Genomic DNA, 19,441 nt, shown 5'->3' on the forward strand with positions numbered 1-19,441 from the left:
GAGGAATGGGCCGGAAAGCTCGGACTAGGAAGGCTTGGAGGCGGATGCTGCCGGGGTGGATGTGGGCTGACCGCGTCGTCCTCCAGAACCGCCTCGGCGGAAACCGCGACCGCGCGCAGGTTGGTTCTGCGGCTGGTGGCTAGGCGGACGTGAGGAGGCACCCCTTCCTTGGCCACTAAAGGGGCGAAAGGCGGAAGTTTGCGACCGCGGGGCCGAGAGGCCCAAGGACTTGGCCGTAGCCCGGGAGTCCTTAAAGCGATTCAGCGCACTATCCGCTTTCTCACCAAAAAGGCGAGTGCCATCAAAGGGCATGTCCATGAGAGTGCTCTGGACATCCCCCGAAAAGGACGTGGACCGCAGCCAGGCGTGACGTCTAAGCGCCACCGTGGTAGAAATCGCCCTACCCAGCGAGTCCGTAGTGTCAAGCCCACATCGGATTGCATGTCGTGCTGCATCCCTCCCATCGGCCAGAGCCTGGTTAAGTCGTGTCTGGGCCTCCTCCGGACACAGGGGCAGCACGTCCTCCACCGTATCCCACAGAGAGTGGGAATAACGGTCCAAAAGACAGGCAGTGTTCAAGGACCGCAGACCCAAACTAAGGGAGGAGAACAGCTTTTTGCCAAACTGTTCCAGTCTCTTGGAATCCCGGTCCGGCGGTCGGGAAGGAGGATTGGAGGTAGAGGCCTGGATAACCAGGCTCTCGGGGGTAGGGTGTTGGGACAGAAAACTGGGGTCGCCCGGAGCAGGGCGGTGGCGCCTGGCGACGTTCCTGTCCACAGGAGGGACTGTGGAGGGCTTGGACCAGGTGCCCTGCAGAACGTCAATGAGGGCCTAATTGAATTGCAGCAGAGGCTCAGTGGAGCTTGCTGCAGACTGAAGCACCTCAGTGAGGACGTTAGTCCTCACAGCCACGGCAGGCAGCTCGAGCCCAAGGGCTGCGGCCGCCTTGCGCAGCACTACAGAGAAAGCAGCACCCTCCTCCGAAGCCACAGTCGGAGGAGAGATGAATCCAGTGTCTGGTGAGGTATCCAGTGTCTGGTGAGGTATCCAGACCACTGGCCTCCCCCAGTTCATCTGCCCAGTCCTGTGACAGCTGAGCCTGAACGGCCATAGGATCCTCGGACCCCTCCCAGTCGCCCCCGTCATCCGATTCCTGGTAAACAGGAGGAAGGATCGTAGCCGGACGAAAGACATAATGTGTCTCTAACGGCGCCGTACGCGGCGTCCATTGACGCCGTAACGGCGCCGGATCCGGCGCGGGGCTGAACTGGGGCTCGACGCCGAGCGGAGCCGGCGTCGGAGGTGGAACCGGTGTCGACACCGGCGGAGGAGGCGTGACGAGGTCGACCGGCGTCGGCGGGGACTCGGGGACGAGTCCCTCGGAAACCTGCGGCGTCGGAGCCGCCGGCATGCAAGGTTGCCCAGTCGGGTCCGCGGGGCCCGAAGGCGCGCCAGAGGGCGTCGACGGCGGAGCCAGGCTCCTCATGACCGAGAGGAAGGCACTGACTTCCGCCGGCGTCGCGTCAGTCCCAGGGACCGGCGGGTATGGGGACTTGCGCGGTGCCTGCGGCTCCGCTGGAGCCGCGGGGGTGGAACCACCCTGACCCTCGGCCGAGTCGCGCGACCGGCGAGGGGAGTCCGAAGAGCGGTGTCTCCTCTTGGACTTCTTGGAGTGCTTCGACTTACCCGAAGACTTGGAGCCAGACGAGCGATGATGACGTAGGCTGCGGCTCCGCGACCGATCCTTGGACCTCCTCCTGGACCGGGATCGAGAGGGGAGCGGAGCAGAGTGGCGAAGCTCGAGGAGCTTACGGGACCGCTCCCGTCTAGCCTTCGAGGTCACGGCCTTGCAGTCCGAACACGACTCCGCGTCGTGGTCGAGGCCCAAACAGTAAAGGCACCGGCGGTGACGATCCGTAACCGACATCAAGCGGTTGCAGTCAGCACAGGCTTTGAAACCAGGCATCCTACCGGCACCGGAGTCGAGACAAGATCAAAAAGGATAAAAAAACTTAGTCAAAAAAGACTTAAAGTGGTAGCTCTCCCGGATCTGCGCTTACTGGCGCGGAAAAACAGAAGAACTGCGTCAGCGCGCGAGGGCGGCGTCTAAGTACTCAGACGACGTCATTCCGGCGCACGACGCCGGACGCGGAGCCGCAGACGACGCCTAGCGACGCGCAAGGGGTATTGCTGACGAAAAATCTTCCGGATCCAGTCTGACGCCTGGGGATATTCTAAGGTGAGGAATCTAACTAACGTGTTTCTTTCAGATGTGATTTACACTTGTGCTCCTACAAGTCTGCCGCATTTGAACAAGTTACTTACCTTGAGTAACTAATTCTAGCAGACATTCCATATATTATTCCTCAATTAATATTCACTGTTACGATCGTTAAGTAACAAGCCTGCTTAAACTGGAACAGCATCATTGGCAAGGACTGGAGCCCAGCTCTCAACATTCACCGACCCGAACAGAGCAACAGCCTCCCTAAAGCCATCAAGAAAGTCAACAATTGGATCACCACCTGGGCCAACTCCCTGGCCCCTCTTCAACACAGAAATACAATAAGACCCAGACCCCAGTTCAGTTGGTACACAGAAGAACTCACTTTGATGAAAGCCAACTGCAAAAAAACTGAAGAGCAAATGGAGAATCAGCCAGGACAATGCAGACAAGAGCACATTCAAACAAGCCCTAACATGCTACCACCAAATCATCTGGTTCCCCAAATGTGCTGCTCTGGCAGACCACATCGGTGCCAGCACCAACAGAAGCAAAAAAAACGTTGCCATTGTAAAAGATTTCACCTCACCATCGACCACTTCGCAATCAATCACCCCCTCGCAGGAGCTCTGACTCATGTCCATTGAGAGTGATTGATGCAAAGAGCAGGTGCATGGAGAACATGGTGGCCGGCTAGCAGCAGGCCGCAGTTGCACTCTGCATCGGGGATACAGTAAAGAATGTGTTAGGGCGGATAAGCTACAAAACGAAATTTTGATCAAAGAATGAGCAGGGAAAGAAGCTAGGCAAACCACCTCTTGATTAAACTGCAGAGCCTGGAAATAAGGGAAGTTGGACACAGAGCAAACCCCCCCCTCCCCCCAAGTCTTAACTGGAAGTATTGTTTAAGGAAAGGGTAGACAGTTTAAGACCTAGGAACCCACTACAAAAGTTAGAAATCACAGCATAATTCCGCATCTATTTTAAAATTCTCCCTAAAACTCTTATTCTAAGTGAATCATTGAAGAGAGAAGAGAACGAAGCTCCTAGGAAGTGTCCAGTGCAGCTGCCAGTTCATTCTAAGTCCAAATTCTAGTTTGGGCAGCAAGGCAACCAGTGGAATCATGATTTCGACAAGCCCAAACAGATATTAGGTTCTGTAGGTGGAGGGTGGGGGTGGAAGAGGTAATTAACAGAGCAGCAGCCCCCGGGATGGTAGGCTACCTTGCAACTGCTCCAACAGCAAGTCAGCCTTGCCTCCAAACAGCTTGGATCCATTAAACTTCATGTTCATAAAGAACGCCTGCATACCCCCTGAAAAGACCCTGGCATTCACTCAAGCATGGTTCAGAAATCACTAAAATGGTACAAATACCCCAGAAAGCGAAGCTAGATGTCCAACTCGGTCCATAAAAACCAATTTGGCTGCATCTTGCACATTGTTGACCGCCTGGGCAAAGGCAATGCGGAACTCCTTGTGGAGGATGAGCAAGATTTCACTCACTATGTGCCAAAACACATGAGCATAGTGTCCTATGAAGCAAACTGCATTAAGGGACCTGAAAGCCATGGAGGAGAAAACCTTCATTCCAAAAAAATCAAGGCGATATTAATCCTTATCAGACAGGGCAGTAGCGAAGACATTTAGATTCACTCTGCTAGCTGAAGCTTGAACCAGAAGGTTCTCCAACTTTGGGTGATCCATCAATAGCCTGGGTTGCAAAAAGGCGGCCCGTCATGCCTCACAATGGGACGAATCACTGTGGTACAAAAACAGCTTTGACCATGATTCTGCTTAGGCTTATGTCAAGGCTTTACCGAAGTGCAGCAAGGAGGCCGAAGTGGTGGGGACAGCCACAAGATTTCTGTAAGCAAATTAGCTTTGGTCTCCATAGGAATCAACTGCAGTTCCAGCATCTCTGTGGACAACAACCACAACAAAAGGGATTCTTTTGGGGTAGAGGGAACATGGGTGTTCATTTACCTCTCAGGGGTCAAATGAAGATCCAAAAATTAACCAGAGATGGAGCCTTCTGAAGTCCTTCAACTCTATCTGAATAGAACAAAAAAATGCCCTATGTACTCAAGCCCACGGCAGTATTGGCATCACAGCTGTGAAGGCAACGTCTTAGTAATCTCACATTCAAACATCAACCAAGATCTAGTTGAGTTCTGCTTCATGTCCTAGACTGGCATGGACTCTGCACAGGCACCTCCAAGGCAGAGGCTGGTGCTGAACCAGCATTGCCTTTTGCAAATGTGTAAAGTCATGGCCTGGCAACAGCAGTGAGCCACGCAGAGGCTGAATTGAATCAGTCAGTGTGGGCAGGTCCTGCTAATGGCATGTCTGACCCATGGCCCCAACAGATTCATGGGGCTCAAAGGTGATCCAAAAATCATATGAAAAAGCTGCAACATTGCCTTCCTCGAGGTCTCAACCTGCTCCAGAGTAGACTATAGAAATTTAGGGCGCATTGGCTGCAGCTGTCAACAGGTTTGAGTCAGACAACTGACATGGCCTGGCCATTAACGTGCCAACTCCGTGAACTCTCTCAAGTGGGAACAGCAAGGAGTAGACTCCCAACTGGCCTTCTTGCACTTCTGCTCAAACCGGTCCTTCAATTTCACTGAGAACTTGACTGAGGACAGTGACAGAAGCCAGCACTTAAAATGCAGCAAACCAGCCTCGTGTTTGTGCTCAGCAACATACAGCTTTACCAAACTGTCCATGATTGCCTTCAAGGAACAATTTATTCATGGTTGGACATGTGACCCTAGGCAAATATCGTACAGGTCGGTCGTAAATATCTGCATCCTAAAGTTGCGGCATGGTTTGATGCCTGTGGTCTTCAGGTGGGAGCAGGAGAATAGTCCCTAGCACACTGTTTTAGAAAAACTGTTTAAGGGGCTGGTTAGCCAAAGACAGTTTGGGAGTATAGCTCTGCACCTGCAAAGGGTGCAGAAGAAAACATCAGCGTGCTGTGGTGATGCCTCTGTATGTGTCTGCACCACCACTTCCAGCACCCTGTTAATTATAGTCGAGCTACGGTCCAACAAGCTGTGTTGTTGCAAAAACACTCCTTATCAAGGGGACATATACGAACTCTCTGAAATTTTAGTCCCCAATTGTGGTACTTCTACACTTTGGACTAATGGAATAATACAGCACATCAACGGGTTGTTGTCTTTATTGATTTACTCTTACATCATCTACGTGCCTTCTTTACCAGTTGTTATACCTTCCATGTGCTAACCATCATCAGTGTCACACCATAATGGCCCAGAGGAAGTCATTTCAGATGACTCATTTTGGCTGTGCTTTTTCCATCTTAAAACATTACCTCTTCCAGTTAATAAGAACATGTGTATCAACACAGAATTATTGCGATTAAGGTATTTTGCTGTATGTTCAAACACTAATAACCAAATGAATATTGTTGGGAACCAATGCATTTCACTAATACTGAAACGAATTAATTATTTTTGTCTTACAAAATTGCAAAGGACTATTTGTGTGCTCCAGACTATAGTAATCTGTTGTGGAAGTCTTTGCTTTCACAGTTTACTTACTCATATCTCATTGCAGCAGGGGTGTAGTCTGTGCTATCGCTATGTAACTTCGTCGCCTTTTTTGTACTGACTAGATCTGTAAGGAGACAAGTGTGGCTATATGCCTTACACTGCTGCATCTTTGTAAGAGTAACCACCACTTCCGTGGGTAGGATGAAGACACAATGGAGCCCATTGGGGCCAGCTATTGGTACGTGGGAGCACTTGCTATAAAAACTTTAAGATCCAGTCTGGTGCGCGGGGTAGTGGGCGAGAAGAATTCAAAAAGTGAGGGAATACGAAGTTAAGAGTATCACTTAATAAATAGAAAAAGTTACTTTCTTCAATGCTGAAATATCTTACAAGCTTACATTTGTCATAGTTTTTAGGTTGGGACTGCTTTGTGATCAATATATACAATGCAGTGTACACATACACATTCAATTAACATTGAAACAGCCAGAAACGACTACTAGACCGTTCCATTGTGAGAAACCAGACTTACTTAGGGAGTCCAATAAGAAAGTGGATGCCCTGACCGAGACACTGAATGAGTTTGGCACTACCTACAGGTTGAACGGTGACCGCGATAAATCAGTGTTATTCCACTGGGCTTGCGGAGACAGGCTTGTAGCCTAGGTCTACCGGAAAGGCCTTTTCCTCAAAAGACTGACCTTTTGGTAATAGGGAATACATACTGCACACAGATGCAAGACGGCATGCAGGCAAAAATGAAGACTGCAAACCTAAACACTGAAATATCACATTCCTGTTTGTTCTTTCAAGCAACAAGCTGCTGACTACGTGTACAGTCTTTTTAAGATGAATGTCTTTCAGTGCTCTTGCAAACCCTGCTGTCACACATCTTTAAAGTAGCTGCACAGGACACTGACTGTGCTTGCATGGGGACATAAGAGGAGTAGGGTAAAAATGGGCACACTCACAGTGGTCTGAAGAGGGAGAGTTAAAGGTTTCTTAGTATATCTATGTTTAAAACCAGGGCAGACTGTTAAAAAAGCCTTAATGAGCACTATTATTATCCGAAAGCAAAGTAGTGATTCGCCACATGTCAAGTGAGGTACGCGGACTCAAGAGTGGATCAGAATGACAACTTGGAGAACTGTCGAATGTACACACGAGATCTGCTATATACTCCTAAGGAACAACACCCCTTTCTGTTTAGCAGCCGCCCTCAATATGGATATCGCAATACTATAAGAATTACTATTTAGCGCTCTCCATTAACCTCCAGCGACATCATGTGCTCAGTTAAGTAATGTTAGAAAGCATTTCAAAAGTGAGAAAATCGCTGATTATGTTGCACAATTATTAGAACGACAAACTGAAAAGGAATATGCTACTTACCAGTATGCATCTGTTCTTGGCATGTAGAGCTGCAGATCTATACACTGTGCATAGATCGCCATCTGGTGTTGGGCCCGGATGTTTGCAGTTTGTTTGTCTTCTTGGACAGTCTTTGGAAGTCACGAGTTCGGTGACTCCTCCTTCGGTCCGTACTGCGCATGGGCTTCGGCTCCATCCTCAGATTGTTTTTCGCCAGCAGGGAAAAGATGGAGCGTAGTGATAATAGTGAAGAAACCCATGTGTGTTGTATCTAAATAAGATAGCCTGGAACGGATACAGGTAGCCGGGGAGGCGGGTGGGCGTGTATAGATCTGCAGCTCTACATGCCAAGAACAGATGCATACTGGTAAGTAGCATATTCCGTTCGAGGCATATGAGCTGCAGATTATACACTGTGCATAGATTATATAGCAGTATCCAACCCTAGCGGCGACCACCGGTATCCATTGCAGTAGTTTGAAACAGTGTCTATAGTACAGCCTGGCCCACACTAGCTTGTTGTTTGGAGTGCACATCTACACAGTAACGTTTTGTGAAGGTGTGCGGTGTTGACCATGTGGCTGCCTTGCAGATGTCATCTAAGTGTATGTTCCCTAGAAAAGCCATAGAAGCCCCTATCTTTCTTGTAGAGTGGGCTTTAGGTGGAACAGAATGTTCTTTTTGCTTTGTGATAGCAAATTTGTATACACTTTACAATCCACCTAGCTGATTTTGAAATGGGGTTGCCTTTATGCGGTGGAGAGAAGGAGACGAACAACTGTTTAGTCTTTCTGAAAGGTTGCTTTCTTTGTATGTAGTACAGTAAGGCCCTTTTAACATCAAGTGTATGTAGAGCCCTTTCCGCAACAGATTGAGGTTGCGAGAAAAAAAACGGTAACTCCACCGATTGATTAAGATGGAAGGGGGAAAATGACCTTGGGCAGAAATTTTGGATTTGTGCGAAGTATCACCTTAATGTGATGTACTTGTAAAAAGGGTTCTTGTATAGTGAACGCTTGTATCTCGCTAACCCTTCTAAGGGAAGTGATAGCTACGAGGAAAGCTGTTTTCCAAGTGAGGAACTGTAGCTCACATTTATGCATTGGTTCGAAAGGCGGACCCATTAGCCTTGTAAGAACTACGTTTAGATTCTATACAGGTGAGGGTGGTGCCCTGGGTGGAATTACTCTTTTAAGGCCTTCCATAAAGGCTTTAATAGCAGGCACTCTGAACAGTGATAAATGCTGTCTGTTTTGTAGGTAAGCAGCAATTGCTGCTAGGTGTAGACGGATGGATGAGTACGCCAGGTTACATCTTTGAAGATGGAGCAGATAGCATACGATGTGCTGTATGGATACATCTAAAGGGTTGATTGTATTGTTACGGCAGTAAACAACAAATCTCTTCCACTTTGCGGCATAGCATGCTCGAGTGGTAGGACGTCTGGCTTCCTTGATAATGTTCATGCAATCAGGGGGAAGGTTAAGGTATCCAAATTCTAAGATTTCAGGAGCCAGATCGCAAGGTTGAGCTGAGCTGGGTCCGGGTGCCTGATTTCTCCATGGTTCTGGGTTAGGAGGCATGGGGACAGGTGCAGTTTTTGATGTGGTACCACCGATAGCTGTAGTAGTGTGGTGTACCACGGCTGCCTGGCCCATGTTGGGGCTACCAGAATGAGTGTGAGGGAGTGCTGTTGTAGCTTCCTTACCACTAACGGAATTAGTGGGAGAGGTGGAAAGGCGTATGCAAATCTGCCTGACCAGTTCATCCATATCGCATTGCCTTTGGACAATGGGTGTGGATATCTGGCGGCGAAGTTTGGGCATTTTTTGTTTGCGTGGGTGGCGAAGAGGTCTATCTGAGGATGCCCCCACTTGTGAAAGAATGGGTGAAGAACTTGTGGATGCAGTTCCCATTCGTGCATTTGCTGCGTTTGTCTGCTGAGCAGATCTGCCATGGTGTTTTGTATGCCTGGGACGTGTTGTGCCAGGAGAAAGATTTTTTGTGGAATTGCCCATCTCCATATGCTCTGTGCTAAGCGGGAGAGTTGAGGAGAGTGTGTCCCCCCCCCTGTTTTTGAATATAATACATTGCAGTCATATTGTCTGTGCGAATGAGGACTGCCTTGGCTGAAATTTGTTTCTGAAACGATTTCAGGGGTAGAAAGATCGCCAATAACTCCAGATGGTTGATGTGGAGTAGCCTTTGTTGTGGCGTCCATAGACCTTGCACCGTGAGGTGTAATAGATGCGCTCCCCAGCCGGAGAGCGATGCGTCCGTTGTTAGAATCACCTGAGGAACCGGGTCCAGGAACGGTCGCCCTTTGGAAAGGTTTGTGGTGTTCCACCACTGCAGAGATCGATGGGTGCGGCCGTCCACCAACACCAGATCCGTCAGCTGTCCCTGGGCCTGGTTCCACTGGCGTGCTAGGCACTCTTGGAGTGGACGCATGTGAAGTCTTGCATGGGGCACCATGAAAATGCAAGACGCCATCATCCCTATTAGTTTCATGAACACTCTTGCTGGGAGAGAGTGCTGAAGAAGGAACTTTTGGCGCAGGGCTTGCATGCTTGCGATTCTGGCTGAGTTGGGATAGGCTATAGCTTTTGAGGTGTCTATAGTGGCACCGAGGTATTGCTTTGTGTGAGACGGTATCAAGTGGGACTTTTGGTGGTTCACCGTAAAGCCTAGCTGGTGGAGTAGTTGGATGGTAGTGTTTGTATGCTGCACACACTGGTGGTAGGACGTGGCTTTTATGAGCCAGTCGTCCAGGTAGGGGAAGACGTGAATGTTTTGTCTTCTGAGGTGTGCTGCCACTACTGCCAGGCATTTGGTAAACACCCGTGGTGCAGTTGTGACCCCGAAGGGGAGAACCTTGAACTGATAATGTTGGCCGTCCACCACAAATCGGAGGTACTTTCTGTGAGCAGGGTGTATTGGGATATGAAAGTATGCGTCTTTCAGGTCCAGTGTAGTGAGAAAGTCGCCCTGACAGAGGAGTGGGAGAACTTGCTGAAGAGTTATCATATGAAAATGGTCTGAATGGATGTATGCATTTAGAGGCCGGAGGTCTAGAATGGGCCGTAGGGTCTCGTCTTTCTTCGGTATGAGAAAGTACAGAGCGTAGACCCCTAAATTTTGCTGATTGACGGGTACCTGCTCTATAGCTTGTTTTTGCAGGAGGGAGAGTACCTCTTGTTTCAGAAGTGTGGTATGTTCTTGTGACATCGCACGGTGTCTGGGTGGAATATTTGGGGGGGTAGAAGTTAGTTCGAGACAGTACCCTGACCGAATAATTTGGGTCACCCATTTGTCTGACGTTATGGTCTCCCAGGTTTGAAGGAAGTCTTGTAGTCTGCCCCCGACCGGAGTGGAATGGTCTGGGGGGAGCGGGGGAAAGTCATTGTGTGGGCGGTGTGGCAGAACGGGCGATGTTGGTTTTGCCCCTGCCTTTATTATGGTTTCCTCGATATCCACCTGTTTGGTAGCCCTTTGTGAAGGTATTCTGAGGAGGGGACTTATAGGACGTGGAAGCGTTATCGGAAGAGTAACCTCTGCCAGAGCCTCGAAAGGAGGAACGGCAAAATGAGCGTCTAGGGGTGTGTGATTGTAGGGCTCCCATAGACTTCGCCGTATCTGTATCCTTCTTCATTTTTTCCAGGGCTTCGTCTACTTTTGGGCCAAATAAGTGTTGTTGGTCAAAAGGGTGGTTTAATATAGATGCTTGGACCTCTGGTTTAAAGCCTGAGATCCTGAGCCAGGTGTGGCGGCGAAGCAGAACACTGGTGTTTATAGCCCTGGATGCCGTGTCTGCTGCGTCAAGTGCACATTTAATAGAGGTGTTGGTAATAATCTTTCCCTCTTGTATCAGTTCAATATTCTTATATTTCTCTGGGAGATGTTGCATGAGAGCCTCCAGCTCATCATAGTGCGCTCTATCGTACCTCGCCAGCAGCGCCTGCGTGTTGGCGATGCGCCACATATTGGCAGCTTGCGAGACAGTGCGTTTGCCTGACGCATCTAAGAGCTTGGACTCCTTATCAGGTGGTGGAGCCTCACCAGATGACAGAGTTGGAGCGCTTCCTAGCTGTGGAAACCACTAATGAGTCTAGGGGCGCAGGTCCTTTAATATAGACAGGATCCGTGGGGGCCGCCTTGTACTTCTTTTCTATTCTGGGGTTTAAGACCCTAGCTCTGACGGGGTCTTTGAAAACCTCTGTGGCATGCTTGGTCACCCCTTTAAGAATGGGTAATATAGCGGTGGATTTATCTGGTATGTCAAATGTGTCAAGTAGGAAGTCTTCCTCAACTGGATCACTGTGTAACTCCACCCCATGATAATGTGCCGCCGGTTGTAAGAGGTGGTGGAACCCCAGGGAGTCCTCTGGTGGAGATGGCCAGGATGGACAGAGATCATCCTGAGGCACATCTGGGACATCTGGATTGTGATAATCCTCCCATGGGTCAGGTGTTCCCGGAAGAGTGGGGTCCTGCGGGGCATCTGTGGGATTATAGAATGGATCTCTGTGGTCATCAGGGTCTGGAGACTGGGTTGGAGAGCGATGAGGCAAGGGTGGAGAAGGTGGGGGCGGAGATGGAGGAGGTGGAGGAGGTGGAGGTGGTGGGGAGGGTACTCTGAACGGGGATGTGGCAGAGTCCTTCCGTTTTGGTGGTGGAGGAGGAGTTGGCTTGTCCGAAAGTCTTTTCTTGGAAGACAAAATTAAATGTCCAGTCCTTGGATCCTTTGTTAAAGTCTTTTGAAGAGGATCCGGTGTGAAAAGCTCCTCCGGCACAGATTCCTCCATCGGTGCCGATGTTTTCGGAACCGAAGGCTTCGTTGGTTTATCCGCGCCATGCTTTCTCGGGGTGTCCGATTTTTTGGTCGGCGCCGAGGCAGGCTTCGACACGGAAGCGTCGGTGCCGAGGGATTTGTGTTTGGTCGGTACCGAGAGGCCAGGTTTCGACACCGATGACTTCGGAACGGAGCTTGTTTTCTTCGGTGCCGAAGAATGTTTTTCGGCGCCGCTAGGAGGCTGGCTCGAGCTCGAGCCGCCAGGAGACTTGTGATGCTTTTTCACCGGGCCCGAAGGTGGGGTGATGGAAGCAGTATGCTTGGCTTTCCCTGGGCCCGGAGGCGAAGGGGTAACCGGAGTCTTTCGGTATGGGCGCGGGAGTGGGTAGAGTACTCACGACCCTCTGCGCCGGTGTGATCTCCTCCACGTCGGAGACGTCGGCCTCGGAAGCGCTGACGACATCGTCCTCCTGCTCGGTGTGCTGCTGTCCCGAAGCTCCGGTGTCTTCTCCGAAGATGTCAGGTGGAGCCGAGGTCGATGAGTGCGCCAAGCTAGTCGATCCCAAATAGTCTTTTTCGAACGAAAAGACTTGCAGGCGGGGCAGTCTCGGGCCTCGTGTTCGGGAGAGAGGCAGAGGTTGCACACCTGATGGAGGTTGGTGTGGGGGAAATTTAGACCCACATTTTGGGCACTTCTTGAAGGGAGTCCTTTCCATCGGCCGAGACCGGAGTCGAGATAGGCCCGAAGGCCGCTGCCGATGCCTGGAATCGAAGAAGTGCCGAAGAGAGAGATGAATTCGATTTCGTCTAAAGAATCTCGATGGACGAGGATTTTTCGTCGAAGGTCGAACTGGAAAGGTTCGAAGCCGGAGCACGAAGTATTACATCTGAGCCCGATGGCAGAAAAAAAACAATCTGAGGATGGAGCCGAAGCCCATGCGCAGTACGGACCGAAGGAGGAGTCACCGAACTCGTGACTTCCAAAGACTGTCCAAGAAGAAAAACAAACTGCAAACATCCGGGCCCAACACCAGATGGCGATCTATGCACAGTGTATAATCTGCAGCTCATATGCCTCGAACATGCATTTATTATTTTATTAAGGAGTGTACTGGTGCAAGCACAACTCCCCAAAATTGACTGGTTAAAAAAACTTGTAAACATTCATTCCTTTTTTCAATATTGTAAAAACGGTGACATTTGTCTTCTACAGCCTTCTCACCAACACATGAAAGAGGGAGATGTGCCTATCCCTGTGGACTCCCACTGGTTCTCCTGAGTGTGGGAGTCCAAGCAAGTAAATGTTTTCATAGAGCTCCGGCTATTTACAGGTAACTACTGAAACTGGAGTACTAGGACAATTTTGGAAGATTCTGCAGCTAAAATGCGTGAAGCACCCTTCCTCTGCCCTCAGTTATTAATCTCTGGGCACAAGGAACAAATGGCAACAACAAGTTTTGTTGACAACTCTCCTGAAGAACTCTACCAGGTGGTTCCAGTGTTATTGTCGGAAATGATTCCAAAGGAGACTTTACTTTTGCGCTCAGTTTTTACTTATACAGAGAAAATGTAAGTTTGTCAAGCCTGGCCTTTTTGTTCATTCACCTGGGTTTCATGAGCATCATAATTCCAAACTGTACAGTTATCCTGGTCTCAGCCATACAAGCCCTCTTTTTCTTTGAGACCACCACAAGGACCATTGGCAAAATCTATTGAAACCATTTCCTCACTGGGTATACCGCAAGGGGTCCAACGTCTTCAACTGTTGGGATTGTAAGCGTCATGGGAAGGGACAGGCAGCCTCTGCCTCCATCCATCCCACCAAATGATAGGCATTATAAAAGCCCAGGGTGTCAACCAAGGAAGTGATTATAGACCTCCATTCTCAACGAGCCTCCAGAGTCCCTGCTTTCTGTCAGAGCTCCATAGATTGAAGTGCTGCATGAACTCCACTTTCACAATACAGGAATAAAAACAATGGCTCATCACCCGCCTTACAGTCCGGAGTGGCCAGAAGAACCACACGGGTCATAAGTTACTATGTTGTGCTTTATGTAGTTTCTTTCTTAATGGCACTGATCTCATAATCTTCTCAAATTGTGGCACTGTGGTTTAGGGTCCAACGAGTAACAAAAATTTTTTAAAAAGTGCCAGTCTGAGAAAAGCAGCGCATATTATGTTGATGAAAAGCTGTTCAAATAGCAGTTCCAGAGGGCGATTTACAGTAATATCAGAAAGACAATTGTAAGATGATTAGTCGGCATAACTCTTACCTCCATTTTGGTCTGTATCCACGGCCCCACAACGTTAGCCTGCTTTGCAAACTGCAAGCGCAGGTGCTCATTTGATTGTTGCTTGTCCTGTTCACTCTGCAGTGCTCCATCACGCTTCGGCACCAACTGCTGGACCTGTACAAACAAAAATATGCATGTAATCACAGGCCGGACACTGGCATTAGCCACTTCAATGAACACCACTAAATTGACATGAACCAATTCACTCACAAACTGCAGTCTCGTGCTACAAAGCACTTAACATAAACACACAAAGCATGGTTAGTACCTTTTCCCACTTGGAGTTGATAGATTGTGGAGTAATTGAGGTGTATGGATTTCCACTGGAAAGTTTGATGTTATTGTAGTCTGCAATCTTCTGAGCCTCATTCTGGATGCCTAGGATTGCTTCTCTTTCCTTGTCGGCATCGGGCAGCGTGGACTTAAATTGTTCATGTGCTGCAATCAGACCCTTTAGAAGAAAAAAACATGATAAATAAAAAAAGCCATTATAACTCCGATAAAATATGTCCACTTTGCATTACTTACCTATGTTTACACACAAGCTCCTGGCGACAGTGCAAGAAAATATCAGAGAAGTAAACCGCCTAAAGTGGCCCAGAAAAATGTAGCCCCTAAGATCGAACTTTGGCCATACAAAGCACCCACCCACGAATATTTATTCACTATTTGGAAACCAATGCTTAGTCCTTGCACAATTCAAACCAATTAAACATACGAGAGCACTCATTAAATCACTGTTTGGGTTTCTCCATGCCTGCGGTTAAGCTCTTAACAACATACCTCAATCTCTTCAATGGTATGGACAATGAACATGTCTTGTAGATCTTCCATGGCTCCCTCCATCCAGTTGTTGAAAGGTGCTGCCCTTTTAGCATATTCAAGATATAGCTGGTCTATCGTTTCGAGCTGTTTCTCTGTTTTCTGTGGAAAAAAATATCCAGATAAGGCTAGATTGAACACTTTCCTCATTTCATACCATGAAAATAATGCCGCATTGGCTAGCAAGCTAAGATTCCTCTAAATACTTTAAAAGCCTCCTGACCAATTGGGGTACAAGTAGTTGGTGATATCAGATTATAAGAGTGGTGCCTGAGGGGATAATAAAATACAAGCATGGACTCATGGTAGTAGTTCAAGAGTGATGTCTTAGCTCTCCAAGCGGTCCTAAGAGATGGATTAATTGGACTTTTTGAGAGTGGGGCCTGCGCTAGTAGTGGAATCTAGCACAAACATGCCATATTGGTAGATAAGACGGCCAAATGGGCCAAAAAAAGTTTACAATCAACATATCATGCAGCAATTGCCTGGCAACATTAGCTATGCTTCAATATGTAGATACAGAAAGACTGCTCACTTCCAGTGACTCTCTCCTAGTGTGGGTCAATGATCCCAGGGCATCCCACTGGTCACAAATCTTCTGGCATCGTGTGTTGACACTAGGGGAATCATAGTAATCCAGCTCACTGCAAGAAAAAAGTGGCCAATAGGTCATTAAGAGCCGGAGAGAAAGCATTTAGTCACCACTAGCACAATCTTCACTTTTCCACTTAACAAGTAGTAGGTTTATTTCAATGACTGGAAAGTTTTTATTGCCACAACTTTGGTATTCTATCGCAGGAGGTTAGGCTCATTTAATTCATTTTGTGCAAGTGTCAGTTTAAATCCTACTAATATATTGTTTACCCTTCATTTATACCACTATCTAAAAGGCCAGCATGATATCTAATGGACATAATGCAATATAAATACACATCGTTTAGGTAATCCTTTGAACAAACCACAAAAGCCTTTAAGTAGTAAGATGGTACAACTCATTTGACCAAGCCCATTTGTTTCAATCAACTGAGATACGCACTCAAATTATGTTTATCAATGAAGGATTATATACTCTTGATCGAACATCAAGCTGCTGGATTAGATTCAAACGACTGGAACGTGTTTACCAGAACAACTTCGGAGACCCTGGATAGGTTGAACTGTAGACTCCAAAGTAAACAACATTTTGATAAGCATGAGGTTTCCATCAACTATTAGAACAATGGAGCAAGAACATAAGTTTACAGACCTCTGAAAACGAATTATGAATACAGATCAGTTATGTACGGACAGATGGAGATAGAAAGCCTGATAGCTTCTAGATACACTATGCAATTGGACCTGCAACGTTGAGAATCAAATGTACTATAATTTTTTTGGTCCGCCGGACTGAAATATGGCTCAATGAGTAGTGAAGGAAAAACACTCAAACTTTTTCTCATTAGGACGGTCTGGTAATTTTAGGCGATCTGATGATATAAAGTTAAAGAAATTTGAGTGCAAGTTTCAATGAACGTCTCTGGTGGTAAACTGAACAGCTGAAACCGGACCCAGGTCAGTTTTCTTGGCAATATAAGGAGAAACTGAATTCACAAACGAGATAGGCTTTTACTGACACCATGCATATTTGTTGATGAAAAGAGACATTGCAGGGAAATAGCCTCCAGAGAGAAACTGGGAATGGGTCCTTGCAGAAAGAGGTGTGTAAACAGAAGCAGCTGTATGGAATTCAAGAATTTTGACAGCAAGATATGCAAAAAGTAAATTAATGGAGGCAATGAATGGGAGAATGAGGAATGGACTGTCAAAACACTGTAAGGCGTAGATTCCGATGTCAAAAAAGGCAGACAACAATAGTATAAAGCCTTTTTCTAGACCTCAAAACAGTGGATGTCCTGTCTTTAGCAGGCAGTGTATTTTTGCTAGTGTTTAAGGGCTCACTATAGACCGCTTCACATGAAATAAAGAGTGGCTGCAGGCAAGTCTTATTCAGCCATTAGCTTGTTTGGACAAGTGTGCTTCAGACGAGAGCTCAGTAGGCTGTGGGTCATGTTTTGGATCAGCCCCTGACCATAGCGAGTTTGTACATTTTCACACTGCACTGGTGACTGTTTAAAATAACCCTTTCTAACATGCACTTCCAGAGAATTGGGGTAGACTGGACATCATTTACACCGGGCAAGCCTCTGGAAGGCAGGGTTATGGAAGCCGCATCACTCCCCAGGCCTCACGCCGCCCCATTCACCCCGGGTTTGTTGCAGGACAGACTGTGTGGCCGCTAGGCTACATTATCCTTCTTACCCAATGGCTTTGGCCAGTGCTATCAATCTTGCATGCCACACAAAGCACTCCTAAAAGGCTGTTCTGGTCAGGGGCTATCACAAAGCCAACCTTTTAAAATGTCACAAAGTCAAGACAGCAAGTCATGGCGGGTATGCATGACATGCATGATAAATACCGCGGAGGGCCAGTCACTGCACACTTCTTTTCAACTCCTAGACTTTCAAATAGATTTAGAATACATAGGAGCCCGCTATCCCTGTGTGAAGACCAGTCTCGATTGTCCTATTACAGTAGGCTTGCGACGTCTATAGTCACCTGTAACAAGGAAATGACGTAGCTGTCCAACTGCAATACGTTATTGTAAAAGGCAGGTCATGCAGCACCATTAGAGATGCAGTTTAAACAAAGCTGTGAAAAGGAAAACTGGTTGTTCATTCATCTGTTTTTTTAAAATCTCAAAGTAACAGTGATGACCAGAAACGAGATTTATGGAACACATTTCTTGTTTGCACGCTACAGGTAATTACAGGGAAAATTAAAATATCTCTGCAGTTATCTTAAGAATGCGTGCTACATCACTTCTGTAACCTGACTCAGTCACATTAAACGGAGTCTTAATATTTTGGGACGAACAATCGTTTTCTCTTACTTCTGTTAGACCTGTGGCAGGGTAAAGCGCCGCGTGTTCAGCACAAGGCCTCCAGCAAAATATGGACACAGTAAATTGGAGCGTTTATTGACGCGGACAAGCATTTTGTAGCGTGTTGTAGAGTCACCTACACTGGCCTTCACAGGGAGGAGAGAGAATATGGGGAGGTCGTAGGCACCACTGGACAGATTTAGAACTATAGAACACATGTGCATGGTTCAATGAATTAAAATATATAGCATCGGAGCATAACCATGGAAAAATTAAGGTTATTTTGTAAATATTAGATTTTGTTCTTGCTCACCTTATTTAATCTAATCCTTTATTCGAATAAGAAATTCCATGTACAATTTTCATGTCTGCCCCATTCTCAACTGTAATAAGACTTCGACTTCTGCTCTACTTTCTCTGGGGCTGCAGGTCAGCCAGCCCCTTTCCGTGCAATTCTGCCCTGTTAACGTCATATCCAGGAGCATTAAACACTGGCAAAGCCAACAGCTCCCACTTGCATTTGGAGTTCTAGTTAAAGTTTATTTAAAAAGACAACTGCAGCAAAAAAAAAAACCTAAAAACTGTTTTTCTTGTACAATGCATCTATGACTGTGCTTCCCAAACGTTTTAAATGACAACCCACTGTTTAGCATGAAAAAAGATTTCCGACCCACCCACTTTAATGAACATGAGGTGGACAATTTTTTTAATGGAACTAAAGCTACGTGTGGTAGTGCACTCCTGTTTACAAACAGCACAGTTTCCACTGAAATTGGCACTACATTTGGTCAGACGTACAGTTTGACAAAACTGTATTGCACACAATTGATAATCTGTGCAAATCTGGGTTCAGTGAAGGTTAATCATATGCTTATCGCCTGGACATATTGTCTTGATTTATTTTAATCCTATTAAAATCTTTGTTTCCATCATACATCAGAATTACACAAATATGTGCTTTTTTCCTTTCCAAACTGCTGAATGAGTTAAGTTCATTTACAGGTATTTACATTTTGTGTGCTACAAAAAATTGCATTCTACATCTTTCCTTTGACACACTGTACACCAGCTAAACTGTCAAATACTTCACTTTTCTTTCTCCAACTACAAAGGGAGAGGAGTTTGAAAGCACTAATCCCCCTGTTAAAAATAAGTAAGCAGCAGTCTGTCAGAAGACATGGCCTAAATTGAACTCGGTCTTAAAAGCGCAGCAAATTTGACAAGGTAAATTAAGAATTTAAGGGCATCTTCAGTTATTGCTTGGACTTTCGCGAGCAACCAAAATGCAGCTCCCGACCTTTTGGTAAAAACTGATCTATGAGGGAGAGAAATTGTGTCTTGAGTCAGTGAGAGTCCCTCTTGCATTCCAATGTAAACACACCATAGGGCGCGGAATGATGCACCAACAGCATGCAATGAGAGCACTACCCCTCTGGGTGGAGCCAAAGATCATTACGTATATTTTAAGGAACCAGAAACAGGTAATGCAGACAAAG

At 47.1% G+C, this 19,441-nt stretch overlaps 1 protein-coding gene across 2 annotated transcripts in view; it reads right to left on the reverse strand.

The window, feature by feature from the left end:
* ACTN4 (actinin alpha 4) overlaps positions 1-19,441 on the reverse strand; it is a 298,634-nt gene that overhangs the window by 25,889 nt on the left and 253,304 nt on the right. For both annotated transcript variants that reach the window (XM_085625020.1, XM_085625021.1), the window contains exons 13-16: positions 15,561-15,669; positions 14,987-15,127; positions 14,472-14,654; positions 14,183-14,317 (exon numbers count right to left, since the gene is read on the reverse strand). In XM_085625020.1, coding sequence (XP_085481146.1) covers positions 14,183-14,317; positions 14,472-14,654; positions 14,987-15,127; positions 15,561-15,669 — 568 coding nt within the window. The remainder of the gene's footprint in view (positions 1-14,182; positions 14,318-14,471; positions 14,655-14,986; positions 15,128-15,560; positions 15,670-19,441) is intronic.

The sequence above is a fragment of the Triturus cristatus genome, chromosome 9, assembly GCF_964204655.1.
Source record: "Triturus cristatus chromosome 9, aTriCri1.1, whole genome shotgun sequence".
In the NCBI taxonomy this organism is placed as follows: Eukaryota; Metazoa; Chordata; class Amphibia; order Caudata; family Salamandridae; genus Triturus; species Triturus cristatus.